The 27,738-nt window shown below is 42.3% G+C and overlaps 1 protein-coding gene across 15 annotated transcripts in view; it reads right to left on the reverse strand.

Moving 5' to 3' along the window:
* ncor1 (nuclear receptor corepressor 1) overlaps positions 1–27,738 on the reverse strand; it is a 406,208-nt gene that overhangs the window by 171,417 nt on the left and 207,053 nt on the right. For all 15 annotated transcript variants that reach the window (XM_072590142.1, XM_072590152.1, XM_072590155.1 and 12 more), the window contains 2 exons: positions 27,467–27,654; positions 10,365–10,427 (listed from right to left, as the gene is read on the reverse strand). In XM_072590142.1, coding sequence (XP_072446243.1) covers positions 10,365–10,427; positions 27,467–27,654 — 251 coding nt within the window. The remainder of the gene's footprint in view (positions 1–10,364; positions 10,428–27,466; positions 27,655–27,738) is intronic.

Consider the following 27,738-nt stretch of genomic DNA (forward strand, 5'->3'; position numbering starts at 1 on the left):
GCAACTTTTTCACACAGAGGGTGGTACATGTATGGAATCAGCTGCCAGAGGAAGTGGTGGGGGCTGGTACAATGGCAACATTTAAGAGGCATTTGGATGGGTATATGAATAGGAAGGGTTTGGAGGGATATGGGCCAGGTGCTGGCAGGTGGGACTAGATTGGGTTGGGATATCTGGTCAGCATGGACAGGTTGGATTGAAGGGTCTGTTTCCATGCTGTACATCTCTATGACTCTAAAATGTATACCTGGATTCAGGGGGATGACTGTGGTGTTAAATGAATAGGATAAGGGGCAGCTTGAAGAGATACTATTTCTCCCGAGAGGTTGTGAATTTGTGGAATTTGCTACTCTGCAGTGTAGTGGATGCTGGGACAGTGAGTAAATTGGAGGAGGAGTGAGACATATTTTTGTTTGGGAATGGGTTGAAAGGTAATGGAGAGAAAATGGGCATGAGGAGCATATCAACCATGATTGAATAGCGGAACAGACTCAAGGGCTGAATGGCTTAATTCTGCTCCTTTATCTTATGAACTTCTCATACTCTGCATCTGTCTTTACCAAAGGAAGGAGATACTACCTAGCCATGGTAACAGAAGAGGATTAACGATTCAAGTGTTAAGAAAGCAGTGTTGGATAGACAGTTGATAATGCACAAGGACTGCTCGAGATACATCCAAGGATTTAGAAGGAAATGACAGTAGAAATACTGGGCTAACAATCATAACCTTTCAGGCTTTCTTAAGACTTAGACTGACTATGATCTGAAGACCACCACCATCCTGCTACTAAACAAAACTCATGCAGCCTGCCTCAATGACGACCATCCAGTGGCTCCGACTGCAGTGCTTTGAGAACTTAGTCATGGCTGTTATCAAGGGGCTAGATTAGAGTGGTGCTGGAAAAGCACAGCAGTTCAGGCAGCATCCGAGGAGCAGTAAAATCAACATTTCGGGCAAAAGCCCTTCATCAGGAATACAGGCAGAGTGCCTGAAGGGTGCAGAGATAGATGAGAGGAGGGTGGGGGTGGGGAGAAAGTAGCATGGAGTACAATAGGTGAGTGGGGGTGGGGATGGAGGTGATAGGTCGGGGGGAGGGTGGAGTGTTTAGGTGGAAAAGAAGATAGGCAGGTAGGACAAGTCATGGGACAGTGCTGAGCTGGAAGTTTGGAACTGGGGTGAGGTGGGGGAAGGAGAAATGAGGAAACTGCTGAAGTTCACTTTGATGCCCTGGGGTTGAAGTGTTCTGAGGAGGAAGATGAAGCGTTCTTCCTCCAGGCGTCTGGTGGTGAGGGAGCGGCAGCGAAAGAGGCCCAGGACCTCCATGTCCTCGGCAGAGTGGGAGAGGGAGTTGAAATGTTGGGCCACAGGGCAGTGTGGTTGATTGGTGCGGGTGTCCCAGAGATGTTCCCTAAAGCGCTCTGCTAGGAGGCGCCCAGTCTCCCCAATATAGAGGAAACCGCATCGGGAGCAACGGATACAATAAATAATATTGGTTTAACCGCCCCATGGCTGATATCAACGACAGCCTCACAGCCTGCCTTCATCCCTTATAATTTGCCTCCCGTCGCAAAAGGACCACAGCAGACACCATCTCCTTGGATAACAAGGATTGCTCTGTCTGGTTCCTACTCATAGACTACTCATAGCTCTGCCTTCAATACTATAATTCCAACCAAACTGATGTCCAAACTCCAAGACCAAAGTTTCTGCTCCGCCCTCTGCAATTGGATCCTTGACTTCCTGCCCCACAGACCACAATCAATGAGAATAGACAACAGCACATCCATAACAACATTCAAGGGGCATATTCAATCCTTTACTATACACCCTGTACAATCAGAAGAAAGTGAGAACTGCAGATGCTGGAGATCAGAGTTGAGAGTGTGGTGCTGGAAAATTACAGGAGATCATACAGCTTCCAAGGAGCAGGAGAATTGGATGTTTTGGGCATAAGCACTGCTCTTGGTTGGATCTCAAACAGTGATGAGATGGAATACAGGAAAGAGATGCAGTGCTTGATAGCATGGTGAAAAATAACAATTTCTCCATTAAAGTCAGCAAAATGAAAAGAGCTAGTCATTAACTTCATGGTCAAGAGTGTCAAGTTCCTTGGACTGATGATCACCAACAATCTGTCCTGGACCGCACATGTTGATTCGACAGTCAAGAAAGCACAACAAAGTCTCAAATTCCACAACAGGCTACGAGGAAAGGCTGAGGGACTTGAGGCTGTCTTTGTTGGAGAGAAGGAGGCTGAGAGGTGACTTAATTGAAACATAAGATAATCAGAGGGTTAGATAGGGTGGACAGGGAGAGCCTTTTTTCTTGGAATGGTGATGGCGAGCACGAGGAGCCATGTCTTTAAATTGTGGGGTGATGGATACAGGACAGATGTCAGAGGTAGTTTCTTTACTCAGAGAGTAGTAGGGGTGTGGAACGCACTGCCTGAAATAGTGGTAGACTTGCCAACTTTAAGGGCATTTAAATGGTCATTGGATAGGCATATGGACGAAAATGGAATAGTGTAGTTTAGATGGGCTTCAGATTGTTGCACCAACCTTTGAAACCATCGAGAGCCGAAGGGCCTGTACTGCACTGTAATGTTCTACGTTCTATGTTCTAAATTTGGCACATCCACAAGGAGTCTTACTGATTTTTATAGGTGTACCACGACTTGGTATAGCAATACTCTGCTCAGGGCCATAAGAAACTACAGAGAGCTGTGAACATAGTCCAATCCATCTATTAAGTCCGCCATACTTCTCTTTGCCTCAGAAAGGCAGCCAATATCATCAAAGACAATTCCCATCCCGGTTATAATTTCTTCCAACCTCTTCCATCAGGCAGAATACACAAAAGCTTAAACATGCGTACCAACAGATTCAAGAACAGCTTCTTCCCCCACTGTTACTCGGCTTCTGAATGGACCTCTCAAAATTCAAATTTAATATTGACCTTGTTCTTTATGCACAGCTGTATTCCTCGCTCTGTTCTATTGCCCTTATGCATTTTGTGTGGTATGACCTGTCTGTGCTGCATGCAAAATAAAACTTCTCAGTGTACCCAGATTCATGTGATAATAGTAAATCAAATATAAAAAAAAGACTCTGGGAAAGTGCCAGAAGACAGGAGAATTGCAAATTTTATAGCCATTTTCAAGAAAGGTTGCAAGGATAAGCCCAGCAAACTACAGACCAATCAGTTTAACTTCAGTTAGGGAAAGATTCTGCAGCCAATTATTCGGGATAGAATTAGTGATTGCATGGAGAAAAATGAGTAGGAATAGTGCTACTCAGATGATAATATGCCTCACTGTTTTTGCTCCCTAAGTGGACAACCTCACATTTATTCCAATTATACTTCACCTGGTATGCATTTTTCCACTCACTCAATTTGTTCAAATCACAGAGGAATTTCTGCACCTTCCTCACTACTCACCCTCCCTTTGTATCATCAGCAAACTTGGAAATATTACATTTAGTTCTCTCATCTAAATCATTAATATATTATAATCATATAATCACAGAAGAGGCCCTTCAACCCATTGAATCTGCACTGCCAAAACTCAGTAAAACCTATATTGCTCCCACCTCCCAGGACTTGGCCCATGGCATTTCAAGTGCTCATCTTTGTATTTTTTAAAAGGTTGTGAGGTTTCCCACCTCTGCTGCCCTCCTAGGTTGTGCAGTCTCGGTTCCCACCACCTTAAATAAGAAAAGTAATTCCTTAGATCCCCTCAAAAGCTCCTGCCTTTCACCTTATAATTATGCCCCTTGTTCCTGACCTTTCAGCTAACGGGAGAGCTGCTTTCTATCCATGCCTCATTATCTTGTGCACATCAATCAGGTCCCCTCTCAGTCTTCTTATCACTAAAGAGAAGAACATAAGATTTTCCATCCTCTCTTCATGGCTAAACTGCTCCATCCCAGGCAACATCCTGGTGAATCTCCTCTGCAACACCCCCAGTGCAATCATATCCTTCCTATAATGCAATAACCACAATTGCACACAGTACCCCAGCTGTGTCCTAAATGACGTTTTGTACACTCCAGCATGGTCATTTGGATCGCACAGTGGCTCAGTGGTTTGCACTGCAGCCTCACACTACCTGGGATCTGGGTTCAGTTCCCACCTTGGGCAACTGTGTGGAGTTTGCACATTCTCTCTGTGTCTGCATGGGTTTCCTCCCACAATCCAAAAGATGAGCAGGTCAAGTGAATTGGCCATGCTAAACTGCCCACAGTGTTAGATGCATTAGTAAATATAGGGTAGACGAATGGGTCTGGGTGGGTTACTCTTCGGAGGGTCAGTGTGGACTTGTTGGACTGAAAGGCCTGTTTCCATACTGTATGGAATCCAACCTAATCTAATATCCCTGCTCTGATATTCTTTGCCAGGACTGATAAAAGGCAAGTGTCCCATATGCTCCTTAAGTACCCTAGTGTTCGTTGGATGCTGCCTGAACTGCTGTGCTCTTCCAGCACCACTAATCCAGTATTTGGTTTTCAGCATCTGCAGTCATTGTTTTTACCCTAGTAACCTGCCCTGCTGCCTTCAGGTCAATTGCTAGAATCCAAGCACTATTGCTTTCTGACCCTTGGTATTTCTAACTTTTACCTGCATAGTTATAGCACTTTACCAGAATATCACTTCTTCACCATTCGTTATGACTTCTTTAACAAGCAATACTACCACCTCCTTTTCCTCTTTGTCTGTCCTTCTTAAAAAGTGAATATCCTCGATCTACACTCCCATTCCTGGTCTCCTTTCAGCCAGGCCTCCAGAATCCCAACTAATATAGGAGGTTCAATTCCACATTGAGTAGAGGAGCAAAGGGACCAGGGTGTATAAGTGCACAGATGAATGAAAGTGGTAGGACAGGTGGAAATAACATTAAATGAAGCATTTGATACCCTTGGCTTTATTAATAGAGGCAGAGACTACAAGAGCAAGGCAGTGATGCTGAACATCATTCAGACACTTAATTAGACCTCAGTTGGAGTATCGTGTACTGCTCTAGTTACCATGTTATATGAAGAATGTGAATGTATTGAAAATTTTTAACAAATTAGCACCAGGAATGAGCAACTTCAGTTGCAAGAGCAGACTGAAAAATTGGACTTTTTTTGGAGAGAAGATGGCTAAGAAAAGATTGGATAATTATGAGCAGGTTGGATAAAGCAGATTGAGAGAACTGTTCCCATTAGTAAATGGAACAAGATCAAGAGGGGACTATTACTGACTAACAATAGGTAGTGTGTAAAATGGCATGACCATGTGATAACAAGGCCTGATGAGCGCGTTTGGGGGCTAGGACATGGGAGTGCTCAGGCCTCAAAATTATTGAACTCAATATTGAGTCTGGAGGGCTGCAGGTCCTCAAGCGGAGAACAAGGTGTTGTCCTTCCAGCTTGTGCTAAGCTTCACTGGGACACTGCAGCAAGCCTGAATAGAGATGTTGGCCAGGGAACAGAGTGGTGCAGCAGACGGTAAGGAAAGCTCATGGCACACAGGCCTTCATAGTAAAAAGATTTAAGTGGCAGGAGTTGGGATGTCTTGCTACAGTTATGGCCTTGATGAGGTCACACCTTGAGTATTGTGTGCAGTTTTGGACTCCTTGCCTGAGGAAGGACATTCTTGCTATTGAAGAAGTCCAGCAAAGGTTCACCAGACTGATTCTCAGGATGGCAGGACTGACATATGAAGAAAGACTGGATTAACTGGGCTTGTAATCACTGGAATTTAGAAGAATGAAGTTGGAAGATCTCATAGAAACATAAAATCCTGATGGGACTGGACAGGCTTGATGTGGAAAGAATGTTCCCAATGTTGGGTAAGTCCATAACTATGGGTCACAGTGTAAGGGGTGAGCCATTCAGCACTGAGATGAGATAGAATTTCTTCACTGAGACAGTTGTGAACCCGTGGAATTCTCTAACAGAGTTCATTAGGTATGTTCAAGAGGGATCAGGACATGGCTCTTGTGGCTAAAGGGATCAAGGGATATGGAGGGTAGGAATGGGATACTGAAATTGCATGATTGGATTGAACTGTGGTGCAGGCTTGAAGGGATGAATGACCTTCGCCTACATCTATTTTCTATACTTCGATGTTTCTGTCATCCAACACACTACCTGTGCTAAGCCACATATTAAGAATTATTGTATACAATTCGGAGTAACAACTTTTAGACCACTACATGCAATTCTGGTCTTCCTGCTAAAGTAAGATTGTGATGAAACTTGAAACCACTCAAAACATAACGATGTTACCAGGATTGAGCTATAGGGAGAGGCTGCAGAGGCTGGGATTGTTTTCCCTGTAAATCGGAGACTGAGGGGTGACTTTATAGGGGTTTATAAAATCACAAGGTGCATGGATACGGACAAGATCTTTTCTCCAGAGTGGGGGAGTCCAAATCCAGAGGGCACAGTTTAAGTTGAGACAGGAAAGGCTTAAAAGGGACCTAAGGGGTAACATTTTCATGCAGAGGGTAGTGCACGTATGGAATGAGCTGCCAGAGGAAGTGGAGGAGTCTGGTCCAATTACAACACTTAAAAGTCATTTGGATGGGCACACAAATAGGAAGGGTTTAGAGGGCTATGGGCCAACTGGCACTAGATTTATTTAGGATATCTGGTCTGCATGTACGAGTTGGACCGAAGGATCTATATCCACGCTGTACAGCTCTAAGACTCTATAACTGGGGATGGAACAGGAAACTACATGGAAAAAAAACAATGGAAGTCAATTAATCCACACAAGCTGCAATATTTGAGGGTTAAAGGATAAAGATCATCTACACAAATGAAAATGGGGAAAACAAACTGAAGTACTAAAATTACCTCTGAGCAAGTAGGAAGCTATTCGATTTCCTACAGTATGGAAACACACCTTTCTGCCCAACAAATCCACACCGACCCTCTGAAGAGTAACCCTCCCAGACCCATTCCCCAGCCTATATTTACCCCTGACTAATGCACCTAACACTATGGGCAACTTAGCATGGCCAATTCACCTGACCTGCATGTCTTTGGAGTGCGGGAGGAAACTGAAGCATCCAGAGGAAACCTATGCAGAAACAGGGAGAACGTGCAAACTCCACACAGACAGTCGCCCAAGGTGGGAATGAAACTCGGGTCCCTGACGCTGTGAGGCAACAGTGCTAATCATTTACAAAGGAACTGAATACATGAAACCTTGTCTCAATCATCACTTTCTCAAAGGACACTAGAATGGGTAACAAATGCTGGCCTTGTCAAACTCCCATATCTCACCAAAAAGGAAACATTCAGGGACTGAGAGATCATAAAACAACAGGGTCACTACCAGCCCTGCTTCATATCTGTTCATCCTCAGGCACACGGTCATTGCAAGTCATGAATCTTGAAAACCACTAACTTCAAATCAGTCAGAAAACACGATTTAGTTTTAAAACTCCACTTAGTATGTTGGAACAGTATGACTTTTTTTGAAGTACACTAGTGAAGTACGTGATCCTAGGATTATGATCTTCAAAAATGGGCCTCACCCTATTACTTAAACAAACAACAAACCTGCTCCCATATCTGGCACACAAAATGTTCAGATTCAGATATTTACAGAACAAGGACCTTTTCCCAGCTCAGATCCACTTCCAGAGCTTTATACTCAAGTCTCCCTCCACTTCTTTCAGAATCATTCACCCATAGAAACAGTAGCGAGAAACAGGTCATTACTGGATTGGTAAGACTGGTAGATCGTGGCAGCTATCAGTCAGTGCTGGGGCCTCAACGCCTCACAATCTACATCAATGACTTAGACAAAGGGGTCAAATGAATGTCTGCTAAATTTGCTGATATCCCGCAGATAGGTAGGAAAGCAAGTTGTCTAGTATGTTTGCTCTGGAATATAGATAGGTTAGGTAAGTGGACAAAAAAAATTGGCAGTTGGCACATCATATAGGGAAATACAAACTTATTCATTCGGGAATTCCTAGGGGCATGGCACTCATCCACTGATTCAATCAATAAGCACATCGACCTGGACCCAATATACCGGCCACTGCAGCGGACAGCTGGAACTGACAACCGGAAGCGGCAGATTCTAACCACTGCAAATGCCGGAGGAAACATCAGAGAAGTGCTTCACAGGAGGCTTCCAACCACTGAGGATGTCACCTAGACAGGGGACGAAACGTCTGCAACACAAATTCCCAGCTCAGCGAACAGAACCACAACAACGAGCACCCGGGCTACAAATCTTCGCACAAACTTTGAAGATTGTGTACAACTTTATGGTACAGAGGGATCTGGGTGCTCTGTTGAAAGGTTAATTTGCAGATACAGCAAGCGATTGCTAAGATAAATTGAATGCTGTAAATATATTCCAAAAGGGAATGGAATACTCAAATAGGGAAGTTTGTGGATGACACTAAGAATAGCCTGGTGGTTAGAACTGAGGAAAAAGATCTTAAGTTACAGAAAGAGATAAACAGGTTGGTCAGATGGACAGATCAATGGCTAATGGAATTTAATCCTAAAAGGTGAGCTGATGCACTTTGGGGTGCTGGTCCACAAATCCCTGAAGGTGGTAGGACAGGCTAATGGGTTGGTTAACATAGCATACAGGACACATGCCTTTATCAGGTGTGTACAAGACTTTGATCAAGCCACAGCTGAGCACTGTGTGCAATTATGGTTGCTATACTAAGGATGTGATTGCCCTTGAGGTGCAGAGGAGATTCACCAGGATGCTGTGTGGGATGGAGCATTTTAGCTAGCAAAAGAGGCTGGATGGTTTTGGGTTATTTTCTTTGGAGTCAAGCAGGCGGAGAGGTGGGACATGATTGAGGTGTCTAAGTTTATAAGCATATGGACAGGGTGGACAAGAAAACAACTGTTTTTTGGTGGAGGCAGGAGGTTTAGTAGGGATTTGAGGAAATAGATATCACCACAGGGTGGTTGGAATCTGGAATGTACTCTGAAACCTCAAACTTTTAAAAAATATGTGGATGTGTACTTGAAATGTCAACCTTCAAGGTTATAAAGTTAAAAAGCACACAACACCAGGTTATAGTCCAAAAGGTTTAATTGGAAGCACACTAGCTTTCGGAGAGTCGCTGCTTCATCAGGTGGTTGGAGGAGCAGTGGTCCGAAAGCTGCGTGCTTCCAATTAAACCTGTCGGACTATAACCTGGTGTTGTGTGATGTTTGTACACCCCAGTCCAACACCGGCATCTCCAATTCAAGGATATAGGCCAAGTGTTGGAAAGTGGGATTAGGGTAGACAGGTTGGCACAGACCTAATGGAATGAAGGGCTTCTTCTGTGCTGTATGGCTGCAAATTTTACTGCAATTATACAGGTGATATCACATCTGAAATATCGGAGTGAGTTCCAAGATTTTGACCCAGCGATAGTGAAGGAACTGTGATATATTTCAAAGTCAGGATGGTGAGTGGTTTGAAGAGAAGCTTGAAAGTGGTCGTGTTCCAATGTATCTGCTGGCCTCAACCTTCAAGCTGGTAGCATGCATGGGTTCAGAAGGCGTCGTCTAAAGACCCTTGGTAAATTTCTGCAATGCATCTTGTAGATAGCAGCAGCGGTATACTCCCAAGTGTCAGCGTGCAGGGAGTGAATGTTCGTGGATGTGGTGCCAATCAGGCTGCCCTTTTCCTGGATGGTGTCAAGTGTTGTTGGAGCTGCAGCAATCCAGGTAAGTGAAGACTATTCCTTCACATTCCTGGCTTGAGCCTTGTCGATAGTGGGCAAGCTTTGGGGAATCAAGTGGGGTTACTCGCTGTAGTAGTCCTGTTCTTGTAGCCACAGCCTTTATTTGGCTGGTCCAGTTCAGTTTCTTTGCTCTTATTGGAGATGGTCAGTGCCTGCCAGTTGTGGTGTGCAAGAGTTACTTATAATTTTCCAACCCAAACATGGAAATTGTCCAGGTTTTGCTGCATTTCTATATGGACTCTTTCAGTATCTCAGGTTCACTAATAATGTTAAATATTGTGCAATCACCATCAAACATCCCCATCTCTGACCTTATTATGGAGGGAAAGTAATTGAAGTAACTGAAAATGGTTGCACTTAAGACATTACTTTTTAGTACTAAGGAGACTTCTGGCACAGGGGTACTGTCCCGACTGCTGAGCCAGGAAGGCCAGGTTCAAGTCCCACCTGCTCCAGTTGGGGGGGGGGAGAAGATATTGGGGCTAGACACTGTCTAACATTCCAGACTATGACCTTGAGACTTTTGCAGAGCCACAAATTCCACATACCATGGATCTGAATGCAATAATATAAGATCATAATGTACAGCATTTCTTCTGCCAATACTAATTCTACTGTTGAACAAGTGGAGACTTATTTTCTGGTACTAACCTTTTTTGGCCACTTCCATTTCTTCCTCTGTCCAACGAGATGTCTCCACAGGTTCAGTGACAGCTGGAAAATACAAGCAACAATCTGTTTAAACAGAGGAAGGCACTCAGCCACATATGCTATATTCATCTATTTGACATTAACTCTGCTCAAAGAAGTCCTTTAAAACTTCTGGTGGGCTGCAAAGATCTGTCAACTCTGCTTACTCCAAACCTGGACAAGTCTTATTTTCTGAAGTCCAAAGAAATTTTTGAAAAACTGTGGGATTAAATACACATTGTCAATTGAGCAGCTAACAGTTTCCAGTATGAACAGAAAATGCAGAGGGATCTTGTGGCACAACGGTATGCCCCTATGTCTGAGTAAGGAGGCCTTGCTTCAAGTCCCACTTGTTCGACAGATGTGAACAGACGGATTAGACATTATAACCAGGAAATGCTGGAGAAACTCAGCAGCGTCTGTGGAGAAAGAAACAGAAATAATGCTTCAAGTCCAACATGACTTCCTCAGCTATAGTCCTAAAAGTCGTCAAGTTGGACTTAAAATATTAACTCTGTTTCTCTTTGCACAGATGTTGCCAAATCTGCTGAGTTTTTTCAGCATGTTTTGTTCTTGCTTTGGATTTCCAACATTTCCAGCATTTAAATTTTATGAACAGACTCCAGTTTGCTGGCAGTATTTAATGGTTCTGTTCTTAGAGGCACAGGAGGCCCTCTCCGATAACAATAGAAGGTTTTATTACAATATGACAATTAACTCCCCTGCTGCAGTTTTCCTCAGATCCACTTCCTTGAAACACAATCCCTCACTCAGGTTATAGTCCAGCTGCAATGTCCAGAAGAAAAAAAGCTTGCACTTATATAAGCACTTCTCATGACTACTAGTCATTTCTAAACACTTTGCAGCTAATTAAATACATTAGAAGTGTGGCAAATGCTGCACACAGCCAACTCTCAAACTCACAAATGGGTGTAAGGATTATGGGGAGTGGGCAGAAAAGTGGCACTGAGGCTGAGATAAGATCAACCATGATCACAATAAATGGTGAAGCAGTCTTGAGGGGTGAATCGACTATGCTGGCTCCTGGTTCTTATGTTCCTTATTCTTATATAACCAGTAATGTGATAAGGAACATACAATCTACTTTTTGTGACATGATTAAAATTGGCCAGGATACGTGGGACAACAATCCTGCTTTTCATCGAAACAGTGCAAGGGCCATCTTTATATCCACTCGACCAGACAGGTGGCCTCAGTTTTAGTAACTTAATTTGAAAGAAGACACTTCATTTTTCTAATGTCTACTGGTAAAGGAGGCTAAGAACTATAGGCAAAAAAAGTATAGTGGATTATGATAAAAGCAACTGGCTACTGTAAAACAAAGAAGAAAATTGCCGATGGAGCTGGCTATTCAGTTCATAACGGCGGACCAGCACAGGTTGGGCTGTTGAAGTGATGTTGGTTCACTGTGCCCAAATTCCTGCAGAGAATTTGAACAACTGTTCGCCGAGCTGGGAATTTGTCTTGCAAACGTTTCGTCCCCTGTCTAGGTGACATCCTCAGTGCTTGGGAGCCTCCTGTGAAGCGCTTCTGTGCTGTTTCCTCCGGCATTTATAGTGGCCTGTCTCTGCCGCTTCAGGTTGTCAGTTCGAGCTGTCCGCTGTAGTGGCCGGTATATTGGGTCCAGGTCGATGCGTTTGTTGATAGACCTGGACCCAATATACCGGCCACTACAGCGGACAGCTCGAACTGACAACCGGAAGCGGCAGAGACAGGCCACTATAAATGCCGGAGGAAACAGCACAGAAGCGTTTCACAGGAGGCTCCCAACACTGAGGATGTCACCTAGACAGGGGACGAAACGTTTGCAAGACAAATTCCCAGCTCGGCGAACAGAACCACAACAACAAGCACCCGAGCTACAAATCTTCTCCCAAAGTTTGAACAACATCAAACCATTGGACTGAGAAATAGCAACTGCGAGCAAAGTAGGGAAAATAAATAAAAAAATGTCACAAGACACAGGAAGAGGTAGTTTATTTTGTTCAAAGCACATTAAAAGTAGCAAGAGAGACAAAGAGAAAAGGAAAACAAAAGGGTGAATAGGGGAGTTAGGGGACGACGCCAAAGATTCTAGCAGGCAAATTACAATTTCTTGCTTAAACTGTGCAGTAGAACTGGCAACTGTATGCAATAACATAGCATAGTTATTTCCAGAATGAGAATGGGGCAGTAAGAAAGAAAGAAGTGGATGATGAGGAACAATAGCACTGAGTGAGAGAGGGAATGTAAAAGGTGATTTAAAGGAGAAAGGGGAAACATGAAAAGTAGATAAGGTGGAAACATGGAAAGTAGGTACGGTGGAGGAAGAGGTGGCAAAAGTGGGGTAACAGAGAAAAGGAAAAAGAACAAGACAAACTTGGATAAAGGAAAAAAAATACACTGCATTAAACTGGATGATAAGAATCTCTATGCATGATTGAGCAAGTTTATAATTCTAGATACAGGTAAACATAATTTCCCCAGTGAAAACGGTCTGGACGACAACAAAATCAAATACATGAAACTACAGCATTCATGGCAACACAACCAGTGAAGGACATTTAGAATCACTAGAGTGTGGAAAGAGGCCATTCAATCCACCAAGTCTGCACTCACCTCCGAAAAGCATCCCACGCAGACCCAGCACCACCACCCCCCTCAACTGGTTTATCACTGTTACCCTGTATTTACCATAGCTAACCCATCTAACCTGCACATCCCTGGACACTACAGGACAATTTAGTACAGACAATCCACCTAACCCTGTGGTCCAAGGATGTAGAGGAAAGGATAGCAAAGATGACTCTCGATAGGAGCAAGAGTAACAGGGTAGTTGTTATGGGGGACCTTAACTTCCCCAACATTGACTGGGAATAGTATAGTTCAAGTAGTTTAGATGGATCAGTTTTTGTTCAATGTGTGCAGGAGGATTTTCTGATACAGTATGTAGACAGGCCAACAAGGGGCGATGCCATATTAGATTTGACATAGAGTAGTGAACTCAGCCAGTTGTTAGATTTGGGGGTAGGTGAGCATTTTGGCGATAGTGACCACAATCGGTTATGCAATGACAATCGGCAGGGATAGGTTATATCGCTGGGAAAGATGTATAACTGGGCACAAGGCAATTATGATGCAATTAGGCAAGATTTGGGATGGGGAAGAAAACTGCTGGGGATAGACACACTTGAAATGTGGAGCTTACTCAAGGAACAGCTACTGCGGGTCCTTGATAAGTATATATTTATCAGGCAGGGAAGTAGTTGTCGAGTGAGGGAGCCATGGTTTGCTAAAGAATTTGAAGCTCTTGTCAAGAGGAAGAAAGTGGTTTGTGAGGATGAGGCGTGAAGGCTCAGTTAGGGGGCTTGAGAGTGATAAGTTAGCCAGAAAAGATTTAGAGAGGGCTAAGAAGAGCCAGGAGGGGGCATGAGAAGTTGTTGGCAGATAAGATCAAGGAAAACCCTCAGGCCTTCTATAGGTATGTCAGAAATAAAAGAATGACTAGAGTAAGATTAGGGCCAATCAAACATAGTAGTGGAATCTGTGTGTGGAATCTGAGGACATGGGGGAAGTGCTTAATGTATACTTTTCATCAGTATTCACATTGGTAAAGGGCAATGTTAATGAGAATACGGAGATATAGGTTACCAGATTAGATGGGATTGTATTTGATAAAGAGAAGGCTTTAGCAATTTTGGAAGATCTGAAAATCCATAAGGCTCCTGGGCCGCATGACATTTATCCTCGGATTCTCTGGGAAACGAGGGAGGAGATTGCAGAGCCTTTGAGTTTGAACTTTATGTCAGCACTGTTGACAGGAATAGTGCCAGACGACTGGAGTATAGCAAATCTTGTTCCCTTATTCAAGGAGGGGAATCAAAACAATTCTGGAAATTATAGGCTCATGAGCCTTAGTTCAGTTGTGGATAAAGTGTTGGAAAAGGTTATAAGAGATAGGGCTTATAATCATCTGGAAACGAATAATTTGATTAGGGATAGTCAACATGGTTTTGTGAAGGGTTGGTCATGCCCAACTAAATTTATTGAGTTCTTCATGGCTTTGTGAGGGGCAGATCATGCCTCACAAATCTTACTGAGTTCTTTGAGGAGGTGTCAAGACAGGTCGACGAAGGTTGAGCAGTGAATGTGGTGTATATGGACTTCAACAAGGCATTGATAAGGTTCCCCATGATAGACTCATTCATAAAGTCAGGAAGTATGTGATACAGGGAGATTTGACTATTTGGATTCAGAATTGGCTGGCTGACAGAAGACAGAGTGTGGTTATAGATGGAAAGTATTCTGCCTGGAGGTCAGTGTTGAGTGGGGTCCCGCAGGAGTCTCTCCTTGGGCCTCTGCTCTTTGCAGTTTTGAGAAATTACTTGAATGAGGGGGTTGAGGGGTGGGTTAGTAAATTTGCAAATGACACAAGTGTTAGAGATGTCGTCGATAGTATCGAGGGCTATTGCAGGCTGCAGCGCGTCATAGACAGGATGCAGAGCTGGGCTGAGAAATGGCAGACGGAGTTCAAACTGGATAAGTGTGAAATTATGCATTTTGGAAGGTTGAACTCGAATGCTGAATATAGGATCAAAGACAGGGTTCTTGGCAGTGTGGAAGAACAGAGGGATCTGAGTGTGCAAGTACATAGATCCCTCAAAGTTGCCACCCAAGTGGACAGGGTTGTTAAGAAAGCATCTAGTGTTTTGGCTTTCATTAAAGGGGGATCAAATTTAAGAGCCATGATGTTTTGCTGCAACTCTACAAGTCCCTGGTGAGACCACACTTGGAATATTGTGTCCAGTTCTGGTCGCCCCACTATAGGAAAGATACAGAGGCTTTGAAGAGGGTGCAATGAAGGTTTACCAGGATGCTGCCTGGACCGGAGGGCTTGCCTCACGAAGAAAGGTTGAAAAAGCTCGGACTTTTCTTTCTGGAGAGGAGGAGGAAGAGAGGAGACCTGATCGAGGTGTACAAAAAAATGAGTTGAAAAGATAGAGTCAATAGCCAGAGACTTTTCCCCAGGGCAGGATTGACTGGTATGAGGAGTCATAGTTTGAAGATATTAGGAGGAAGGCATAAAGGAGACTTCAGAGGTACGTTCTTTATGCAGAGATTTACGAATGCATGGCATGCGTTGCCAGCTGTGGTGGTGGAAGCAGAGTCATTGGGGACATTTAAGGTACTACTACTCATGCACATGGATAGCAATGAGTTGAGGGGTGCGTAGATAAAGTTACTATATTTTACATTAGCACTAAACCTCGGCACAACATCGTGGGTCAAAGGGCCTGTTCTGAGCTGTACTTTTCTCTGTTCTTCGATAAAGTGACAGAATAGATGAATGAAGGTAAAGCATGATGTGATGTATATGGACTTCAGTAAGGCAAATGATAAGGTTCCACACGGTAGGCTATTGCACAAAATATGGAGTTTCGGGATTGAAGGTGATTTAGTGATTTGAATCAGAAATTGACTAGCTGAAAGAAGACAACGGTGATGATTGATGGGAAATGTTCATCCTAGAGCTCAGTTACCAGTAGTGTGCTGCAAGGATCTGTTTTGGGCCACTGCTGTTTGTCATTTTTATAAATGATCTGGATGTGGGTGCAGAAGGATGGGTTAGTAAATTTGCAGATGACACTAAGGTAGACAGAATTGTGAATAGTGCCGAAGGATGTTGTGGTTACAGAGGGACATAGATTAGATGCAGAGCTGGGTGAGGAAGTGACAAATGGAGGTTAATGCAGAAACATGTGAAGTAATTTACTTCGGAGGAATCAACAGGAATGCAGCGTACTGGGCTAATGGTAAAATTCTTGGTAGTGTAGCTGAACAGAGAGATCTCGGTGTCCAGGTGCATAAATTCCTGAAACGCTGCCACCCAGATTGATAGGGTTGTTAAGACAGCATATGGTGTTTTGGCGTTTACTAATAGGTGGATTGAGTTTCAGAGCCACGGGGTCATGCTTCAGCTGTACAAGACACTGCTAAGGCCATACCTGGAGTATTGCGAACAGTTCTGGTCACTGCGTTAGAGGAAAGATGTGGAAGCTTTGGAAAGGGTTCACAGAAGATTCACTAGGGTGTTGCCTGGTATGGAAGGAAGGTCTTACGAGGAAAGGCTGAGGAAACTGAGGATGTTTTCGTTAGAGAGAAGAAGGTTGAGAAATAACTTAAGCTTGACGCATAATCAGGGTGGACAGTGACAGCCTTTTTCTTCAGATGGTGTAGGCTAAGACGAGGAGACATAACTTTAAATTGAGGGGTGATAGATTTAGGACAGATATCAGGAATAGTTTCTTTATTCCTTGGACATACATATGGATCATAATGGAACGGTGTAGGTTTGATGGGCATCAGATTAATTTCACAGGTTGGCACAACATCGAGGGCCAAAGGGCCTATACTGCGCTGTAATGTTGTGTTCTAATCTGCACATCTTCAGCCTGTGGGAGGAAACCCAAGCAGATACAGCGAGAATGTACAAATTCCACACAGATTCAGACTGGAATTGATGCTGTGAGGATATCACACATTTAATTTTTCTTCTGTGGAGTTCAGCCCTAGTATACCTAGTTGACTGCTTACTTTCCGAAATTTCTTTCCCATTCCTCTCTTCACTGGTTTAAATAAACATACTATTAGTATAATTGAATCACACACCTCAACCGCCAGTCTCCTTAACTATCTTTCCAAGGAATTAACCTGACCTATTATGAGCCACTTTGCTCTTAATTTTCTTTAGATATTGAAACTACATTCAACATCCTCTAATATATCTAACATTTATGGAACTACGGAAAATTTCAGGTGAGACATACTAATGCTCTTAAATTCTTGAGTAAACAAGAATACAGATCTGGTGTGTCCAGGTTTTTTGCACTTTGTAAGCATTAAGGTACAAACATGAAGTCTTATGAGTCACTCAAGTTTAAATCCAAATTCTCATTAATTTGACTGTCTCTCAAACTACAAATACTAATGGAATAAATCAGCAAGTGGGCAGCACGGTGGCACAGTGGTTAGCACTGCTGCCTCACAGCGCCAGAGACCCGGGTTCAATTCCCGCCTCAGGCGACTGACTGTGTGGAGTTTGCACGTTCTCCCCGTGTCTGTGTGGATTTCCTCCAGGTGCTCCGGTTTCCTCCCACAGTCCAAGATGTGCAGGTTAGGTAAATTGGCCATGCTAAATTGCCCGCAGTGTTAGGTCAGGGGTAAATGGGTGGATTGCGCTTCAGCTGGGCGGTGTGGACTTGTTGGGCTGAAGGGCCTGTTTCCACAGTGTAAGTAATCTAGTCTAAATGAGAGTTAAAATAAAATTTGGGCTTTCGGTTGGATTGGTAGGATTCACAGGAAATGCAGCTGAATGGCCGGGCCCGAAATATCCTGTTTGGCCCAAATGCAAATACTCCTTGTTGTGATTTTGCTCTTCCAATTCATGTATAATATACACTATTAACATCTGTGATCACTTCAAATCAATTTAGTACGACGCTTACAACCCTCTTATGAAAATTGATGTGAATAATTCATTCAGTATATCCTCCTCAACTAAATCATGTTTAATCAGTTTACTGGATTTATTCTTTAATGGATCAATTGTTCGTTGACATTAAATTATTAATAGCTGTAACTTTTTCTCGCTTTCAAACTTGTGGGAATGGCAAAAAGTGAGGACCTGCGAATCGCCTACAACAGAATGTGGATAGGCGAGCATAATGCATAGATAAACCACAGATCGATTCAATACAGAGCAGCGTAAGACAATACATTTTGGCATAAGGGGTAGGGAGAGGTATCATAATCTCAAAATCACAGTTTACGAGTCTGTGCAGGATCAAACACATCCCAGGCATGAATTTGCATTGATCTTTGAAAATGGCCAGGTAGACTTGTCATTCATCTCTCAATTTGAGAATTAAGCCTACTCAGGTTTGCACCTTTCTGCCATGGGTCTTCACATGATGAACAGGCTAATTTTTGACATGCAAATCCTCGAACAGTGGGTAGGATGTCTCACAAAGTAGTTAGACCTGGATTGCAGGATTGGTTTCCTTTTCTTTCTCTCTCTGCTGTTACCTAATCAGGGAGCAGGCCACTCTGGATTTGGTAATGAGGATGATTAATTGATAACATATAGTTAAGAATCTTTTGGGGAGTAGTGACCATCGTATGACAGCATTCAAAATTCAGTTTGGGGGTGAGAAAGTCAAGTCCCACGATGGTGCTTTGGACTTAAATATAGGAAATTATATAGGCATGAGGACAGATTTGGCCCAAGTAGATTGGGCAGGAAGCTAAATGATAAGACAGTGGATGAGCAGTGGCAGATGTTTAAAGTGCTACTCAATTCCTCATAACTATATCCCAGTGAGGAAGAAAGATGGTAAAGGGAGGGAATGCTAAAAACGCATCCATGGCTAAACAAGGAGGTCAAGGACAATATAGAGTCAAAAATTAAGTGTTATCATACTGCAAAGACCAGTAGCAAGCTGGAAGATTGAGAAACTTTCAAACATAAACAAAGGGATGCTAAAAAATTAATTAAAAAAAGCTAAGGTAAATTACGAAAGAAATCTAGAACAAAATATAAAAAAGGATAGCAAAAGCTTCTACAGGTATATAAAAGGGAAGAGGGTAGCTAATGTGAATGGTAGTCCCTTGGAAGGTGAAACTGGATAGTTAATAGTGGAGAACACTGAAATGGTAGAGATGTTAAATCAATATTTTGCCTCAGTTTTTATGGTGGAGGACATTAGTACCATCCCTATTGGAAGGGGCAAGTCAGAGGCAGTAGAAAGGGTAGAACTTACAACAATCAATATCAATAGGGAAAGAGTGCTAAACAAATTATTAGGATGAAGGACAGACAAGTCACCCCGGCCTGATGGCCTACATCCTAGGGTATTAAAGGAAGTTGTAGCAGAGATAGTAAATCCATTGGTTACAATATTCCAAAGTTCCCTGGACATGGGAAACGTTCAAGTGGATTGGGAAATGGCTAATATAATGCCCTTATTCAAAAAGGGAGAGAGGTAAAATGCGGGAAATTATAGACTAGTTAATTTAACATCTGTTATTGGGAAAGTGTTAGAATCAATTATCAAGGAAGCAATATCAGGTCGTTTGGAAAGTCAAAACACTATCCATCAGGGTCAGCATGGTTTTATGAAGGGCAAATCACACTTGACTAACTTGCTAGAGTTCTTCGAAGATGTAACAAGCAAAGTGATAACGGGGATGCTGTAGACAATTTATCTGGACTTCTGGAAGGCATTTGATAAGATGCTGCACAAAAGATAAAAGCACAAGGTTGGATCATATGGAATTAAGAGTAATTTATTAGCCTGGATAGATGACGGTCAAATAGACAGAAGACAGAGTTGGGATAAATGTTTTTTTTCCTGGATGGCAAGATGTAACTAGTGGGGTGCAGCAGGGTTCAAGTCCTTGGACCCCAGCTATTTACAACCTACATTAACAATTTGGATACAGAGATAGAAGGCTCGATTGCCAAATTTGCGGACAACACAAAAATAGATGGGACAGTAAATGGCAAAGAAGAAATAAGAACCATACAAATGGATTGATAGGTTAGGAGAGGAGGGCCAAAAAAATGGGAAGGTGACCTATTATCTTAATGGGGATAGACTTCAGGGTGCTCCGTTGCAGAGGGATCTAGGTGTACTTATTCATGAGTCACAGAAAACTAGCATGCAGGTATAGCAGTTAATAAAGAAAGCCAATGGAATGTTGGCTTTTATAGTTCAAGAAATAGAATATAAAGGAAAGGAAGTATTGTTGCAGCAATACAAGGTATTGGTCAGACTGCACCTGGAGTATTGTGCACAATTTTGGTCCCCTGAGAGGACTCAAGAGTTCAGAGTCATTATATTCCTCAGAGTGAAAGCTAAAGTTGGTAGGATTAGAGAATACTGGATAAATAAAGATATTCAGGTTCTAGTCAAGAATAAAAAAAATTGTCCAAAGATCTGCAAGTTAGGTGGCTTGGCCATGCTAAATTACCCACAGTGTCCAGGGATGTGTTGGTTAGGTTCATTAGCCATGGGAAATACAGAGCTATGGGGATAGACGAGGTGGGGTGCTCTTTGGAGTTGGTGTGGACGCCTTGGGTCAATGGCCTGTTTCCACATTTTAGGGATTTTATAAACACAGCCAACTGGGTTTGAATGAATTTCTTGGACAGTATAAAAAGTGTAGGGGCATTCTTAAGATGGAAATCAGGAAAGCAAAGAGAATATGGGATTGCCTTGACAAGTAAAGTTAAGGATAATTCAAAGAGATTCAACAAGTACATTAAGAGCAAGAGAGCAACTAGAAAGAGAGTAGATCAAAAATCAAAGAGGTCATCTTTGTGTTGAACATCAGGAAATAGGAGTGATATTAAATGACTATTCCGTGTCAGTTTTTACTGTGGACAAAGAAATGGAAGGTAGAAAACTCAGGGAAATAAATATTGATGTTCTGAAAACAATTCACATGGCAGAAGACAACATGCTGAAGGTTTTAGAAAATATAAAGGTGGATAAATCTCCAGGACCGGATCTAGTATATTGTAGGATGTTGTGAGAAATTAGACAGAGAGATAAAATCCCTACAGTGCAGAAAAAGGCCATTCAGCCCACTGGGTCTGCACCAACTCTCCAAACAGTATCCCACCCAGTCCCAGGTCCTACCCTATCCCTGTAATCCTGCATTGGTTAATCCATCTAGCGTCCACATCTCTGGGCATTATGGGCAATTTACAATGGCCAATCCACCTAACCTGCACATCTTTAGACTGTGGGAGGAAACCAACACAAACATGAGGAGAAGGTGCAAACTCCACACAGTTGCCCGAGCATTGAATCGGACCTGAGTCCCTGGTGCTGTGAGGCAGCAGTGCTAACCACTAAGCTTCCTTACTCCCCAAATAGGAAGGAAATTTCAGGCGCCCTGACAAAAATATTTGCATCATCTATAACTACAGGCAAGGTGCTGGATAACAACGGAGTGGTTAATGTTGTGCCTTTTTAAAGAAGGGACGTAAGGAGAAACCTGGGAACTGTACACCTGAGAATCTGCCTTTGGTGGTAAATAAGTTTTTGAAGGTAGTTCTGAAAGGTAGGATTTACATGCACTTGGAGAGGCAAGGAATGATTAAAGATTGTCAGTATGGTTTAGTGCAAAGGAAATTATGTCTTTCAAACCTGATTTGAGTTTTTTGAGGAAGTAACCAAGATGATTGATGAGGGCAGAGCATTGCCTTCATTGCTCAGACATTTAAGAGTTGGATATTATGGTGAGGTTTTACAGTACATTGGTGAGGCCTCTTCTGGAGTACTGTGTATAGTTCTGGTTGCCCTGTTATAGGAAAGATATCATTAAGCTGGAGAGGGTTCAGAAAAGATGATCAGAATGATGCTGGGAATGGAGGATTTGTGTTATAAGGAGACGCTGGATAGGCTGAAACATTTTTCACTCGAGTGTAGAGAATTTAGGGGTGACTTTATAGAGATTTATAAAATAATGATGGCCACAGTTAAGGCGCATTCGCTGTCCACCACAGCTCCAATTTTAGTGTCATCTATACCTCCTATGTTCATATCCAAGTCATTTACATACCTGATAAAAAGCAGTGGACTCAACACTGATCCTTGTGGCACACCACTGGTCACAGGCCTCCAATGTGAAAAACAAGCCTCCACCACCACTCTCTATCTTCTACCTTCGAGCCATCTCTGTATCCAAATAGCTAGTTCTTCCAGCATTTCATGTGATCTAACCTTTCTAACCAGTTTACTCTCACAGTCCAAAGATGTGTAGATTAGGTGGATTGGCCATGCTAAATTGTGCATAGTGTTCAGGCCAGGTGGATTAGCCATGGGCTAATGTGTGTGTGTGTGTGCATGCATGTGAGATAGAGATAGAGAGAGAGAGAGAGAGAGAGCGAGAGCGAGAGAGAGAGAGAGAGAGAGCGAGAGCGAGAGCGAGAGAGCGCGAGAGCGAGAGCAAGAGACAGAGAGCGAGATTTTGTATCTTGTCACCTTAGTCTGTTGCTCACCTCCTACTCTCTCACCATGTGAAATTGCCAAGGAGAAGTTAATGTCTAAGTTAATGCTTTGAGTTGAATATGACTGAACTTCTGAAGAGCCATAACTGACTCAAAACATAAACTGTTCCTCTCTTCACAGATGCTGCCAGATCAGCTGAGTGATTGCAGCACTTAATTTTTATTTCAGGTTTTCAGCATCAGAGAATACTTTGCTTTAGTTTTACAATTCTGCTGTCGTTGTTTGCCTCAACTGGGGAGTTAGCAAGCAATCTAATGTCTTGTCCACTCTGCTATATCTTCTGATCACTTAGAAGCAAGATGGCGCTAGATACGGCCAACTCCTTGCAAGCTCCTTCGTGCAGATCTAAGTTTGCATTTCATACAATCGTTCTACACTCTAAACTTAATAGCATGCTTTTAACATATTGTTTACTATCTACACTACTTAACTCTGTGATCTGCCTGTATTGCTTGCAAGACAAAGCTTTTCACTGTACCTCAGCACATGTGACAATAAATTAAATTAAATTCATTGCCTTTTAAAAAATTCAGTGCAGGTAGACCATACCAACTGTTTCCACCTCACCAGTGTATTTGATTACATTTAAGGCCCTAAAAATCATTTTGTCAACCAAACTTTTAGACACTGGATCAAAAAAATCAGTACAACATTGCAGCTTTTTGAAATACTGAAAAACAACCTGAGGGAAAAATGAATGAAACTTGCCAAATCATTTAGTGAATTGTTACAAATTAAATGCAGATTTCAGCTGATCTGGATTCTGATATCCTTAGTTATGAGGTTTAGCAATAGTCACCTGGAAAATGCTCTCTGATCCATATTCCCACCACAGCTGCACTACAACTAGAAAATGCAACTATTCTGTTCTAGCTGCTTCGAGAGCAGAGGCTTTCAAAATGGATTTGATGAGATTATGTTTTTATACAGCTGGGTCAAAGTATACCATTAAGAGTTCTCAACATCATCAGTTAGCAATTAATTCTGTTATAACATAGCCTGAGTTATCGGGGCTATGTCACAATGAGCTATTTAGATGCACATGATGGCACCCCAGAGCCAGGTACAGAGTTAAACACATGTTCTGAAAAATCTACACGTTACTGATACGAACAAATCATGGTGCTCTGATTTAGGATTTATCAGCCTTTTCCTGAACTGCAGGCTTTTAAAACTGAATGCTAATCAGTGAATCAGGAATATAAATTGGACTAAGTTGTCTTAACCTAGAGAGTCATTATTACTCATCCACAATCTGGATCCACTGCTCTAGGAAAAATGTTCTTAAGTAATAGTAATATCCCTTCCTGACAGTGAGTTAATATTAGAGGTTTCTTATTATCTCACACAAAGGTAGGGCAGTAAGTGGCAGTGCCATTTGCTAATACATAATTTCTGATTAAGTTCGGAATCTGTTGTTGCGGTGTGCACACCCTGTGGAGAACATACCTGCTGCAGAACATGTAATTTCTGACAGTTAAACACAATGTCAAAATAAATGCTCGCACAATATACTTTCTGCATAGTGGTGTTGCTACATAAAGACCAGGAAGAGAAAAACTTATAATATTACCTACCCCAGGAATGTGTTGATTCACAGGATCTATGCAAGAGTTCTAAATCAATTCTGGCAAATGTTCTAATTCTGGCAAACCCGAGTAACGAACAGCAACAGACTCACAACATTTTGTTGGATGGGTGTGACAGAAAGCAGTTGTACTCAGCATGAATAGGGACTAGGGAAACAAGTTTACTGGTAAACTGCCAGCAGTTTAGTTCCGAGAGAAACCGGAAACAACACACAGACAGACCAAGCAACAAATGAAAAAGTTCCAAGAAACAAGAGTCACCACCAGCTGCAATGGAAGATTAAGAATGGTAAAGTGCTAGAACTGAAATAAGCCATCAGTAAACAGCTGCTTCCATCATAGTAACCCCATTTTCAAGTAATTAAAAATATAGACTCAAGTAGGCATTAACCCTTTCCACAAAGTTAGGTGGGAAATTCCCGACAGTGACAGAATCATATCTACAAATCCTGAATAGTTTATAAACAGACTGACAGCCTAAAGGGATTTACTATCTTTCAATATATTATAAAGCATGTCAGTTATTAGACTATGATGCACACAAATTCCTTCCCTTACTTCCATATTAGCCTTTTGCAATTCATGCAGGAGGACATCCAGGTAGCTCTGCAACCTCTCACTAATTGGAGAATATGCCTTTTTTATTCTTCTGCCAAACTGAACAATTAAAAATTTCCACATACAATATTACATTTGCTAGATTTGTGCCCACTCAGTTAACCTCAGTTTTTTTTTGTGGCCTCACATCCTCACTTCAACTTACTTTTCAACCTATATTTGCTTCATGAGCAAATTTTGCAACTATATCTTTCAACCCTTCATCCAAGTCAGTTATATAAATTGTAAACAGTTGAGGTCCCAGTGCTGATTCCAGTGGCACACCACACATTACATCGTGCCAACTTGAAAAAGATTCCATTTATGCCTTCTCTCTGCTTCAGTCAGTCAACCTTTTATCCATGCCAGTGACAGAAAGTGAGGACGGCAAATGCTGGAGATCAAGAGTTGAAAAGTGTGGCGCCGGAAAAGCACAGGTCAGGCAGTATCCAAAGAGCACGAGAGTCAACTGTCCTGATCTGCCGACCTTTTCCAATGCCACACTTCTCAAAACAAAGTGAACAGGGAGCAGACTTTAAAACTCCGAGCCCCAAAGGAAAGGCATTTAATCAATTTTCCAAATAATTGATTATCCGAACGCTCATCTCGTTTGGATAATCGAATTTCCACTGTATTTAAAAAGGAAAGTAGAGAGAAAACCAAGTACAGCCCAGTTGGCCTATTCATCTGTATTGGGGCAAGTGCCAGAGTTCATTAGAAAAAAATTAATAGCTAAGCACTTGGAAAACAGTGGCAGGATTGGACAGAGTCAGCTTAGATTTACAAAAGGAAAATCATGCTTGACAAATCTACTGGAACTCTATGAGGATGAAACAAACAAGTTGAAAAAGGCAAGTAATGTCAGTTACTTGTCTTTCAGAAGGCTTTTGTCAAAGTCCCACACACAAGATTAGAGTGTAAACTAAAGCACATGGGATCAGGGTGGTGTATTGAGATGTAAAGAAAGTCAGTTGGCAGAAAGTAAACAGAGTTGAAATAAACATGTCTTTTTTCTGAATGGCAGGCAGTGACTAGTGGAGTTACTGCAGGGACCAACACATGGAACTAAACCAGTCACAATACAAGTTCAGAAGATGTAGAAACAGAATTGGCCATTCGGCCCATCAAGTCTGCTCTGCCATTCGATCAAGGCTGATATGCTCCTCACCCCCATTTTCCTGCCTTCTCTCTTGATCCCTTCAATCCATTACCAATTAAAAATATGTTTACTTCCTCCTTAAAATTACTCACTGTCCCAGTATTCACCACAGTTTGGGGTACCAAATTCCACAGATTTACAACCTTTTGGGAGCAGTAGTTTCTCCTCAACTCTGTTTGAAATTTGCTCCCCCTTATCCTAAGACGACAACCTCTCACCATAGAATGGCCCACAAGAGAAAACATCCACTCTACGTCTATTTTATCCACACCTGTCATCATCCTGAATACCTCAATTTGATCTTCCCTCATTTTTCTAAATTCCAGAGAATACAGATCTAAACTGTTCAAGTTCTCTTTATACGACAAACCCCTCATCTCTAGGATCAATATAGTGAACCTCTCCTGAACTGCGTCTAATGCCACTACATCCTTCCTCAAGGAGACTGAAACTATGCACATACTCCAGGTGTGGTCTCACCAATACCTTGTATAGTTGCAACGATACTTCCTTATTTTTATATTCTATTTCTTTAGCCATAAAAGCCAACATTCCATGGGCTTTCTTTATTATCTGCTGTACCTGCATTCTCGTTTTCTGTCACTCATGAATGAATACACCTAGATCCCCCTGCAGTCTCTCCCCATTAAGGTAATAGGTCGCCTTTCCATTTTTCGACCCAAAAACATGACCTCACACTTTTTCATGCTAAACTCCATCTGCCACATTTTGGCCCACTCTTCTAATCTATCTATTTCCATTTCTGAGGTTCTTATTTCCTCGCAATTTACCATCCATCCTATTTTTACATTGTCTGCAAATATATTTATTAATGATTTGGATTAGGGAACTATCCAGTTTGCTAAATATGCAGATAACATAAAATGAGGGTGAGGGTGGGGGGGTGCATAAATGCTGCAGTGAGATTTGGGTAACATTGAAAGTGCAAATGCATGATAGATGCAGAGTAATGTGAATAAATGTGAGGTTATTTATCTTGGGGGGAAAATATAGGAAGGCAGATTATTATCTGAATGTCTATAAATTGGGAGACAACGATGTACAATGAGACCCAGTTGTCCTTGTACACCAGTCACTGAAGGCAAGCATGCAGGTACAGTAGACGGAAAAGGTGGCAAATGCTATGTCAGCCTTCAAAGCAAGAGTTTTTAAGTACGGGGCAGGGAGGCCTTCTTGCAATTAAACAGGGTCTTGTGAGGCCATGGCTGGAGTATTGTTGCAGTTTTGGTCTGCTTATCTGTGGAAAGATATTGTTGCTATAAAGGGAGTGCAGCAAAGGTTTCCTGGACTTAAGGAGATAACTGACAAGGCTGTAGATCCACTGGTGGTGATCTTTCAAGAGTCACTGGAGTCAGGGAGGATCCCAGAGGATGGAAAATGGCTAATGTTGCACCTCTGTTCAAGGGGAAGTAAAGTGCTTCATAATTAGTTTGCATGCTTTGTTGAAACTTAACTCACTGGAAGCTTTGTATTATTAATTCAGACCTTTGATTTCAGTCAAAGATTGTGAAACGTTTAATTGAATAATAGGAAACAAACACAGAACTTGTAATTTTCAATTTTGTGGCTGATTTTTCAATGCATTGAGGATATTTCATCGTGGGCAGGTATACTCACCAAGTTCAGGTGGAGGAGGGGGGTTGGGTGGCTCTTCAGTGATGGCTTCTTTTGCCATGGATCTCAGGATCCTGCCTTTCCGCCTCCCCTGACTGTTTGCAGTTTTCCGACCTCGTGGAGCAGACTGTTCCTTTTCTTCAGGTTCCTCTCCTGCAGTATCTGGTTTGTCCTTTTCCTTGACGGTTTCCCTAAAGTGGCACAAAGATAATTGTGATTTAAATAGGACATTACAAGCGAATATGTCACATGCTCGTTCAGCCTTCCACTCCAAC

This window comes from Chiloscyllium punctatum, chromosome 19 (assembly GCF_047496795.1).
Source record: "Chiloscyllium punctatum isolate Juve2018m chromosome 19, sChiPun1.3, whole genome shotgun sequence".
In the NCBI taxonomy this organism is placed as follows: domain Eukaryota; kingdom Metazoa; phylum Chordata; class Chondrichthyes; order Orectolobiformes; family Hemiscylliidae; genus Chiloscyllium; species Chiloscyllium punctatum.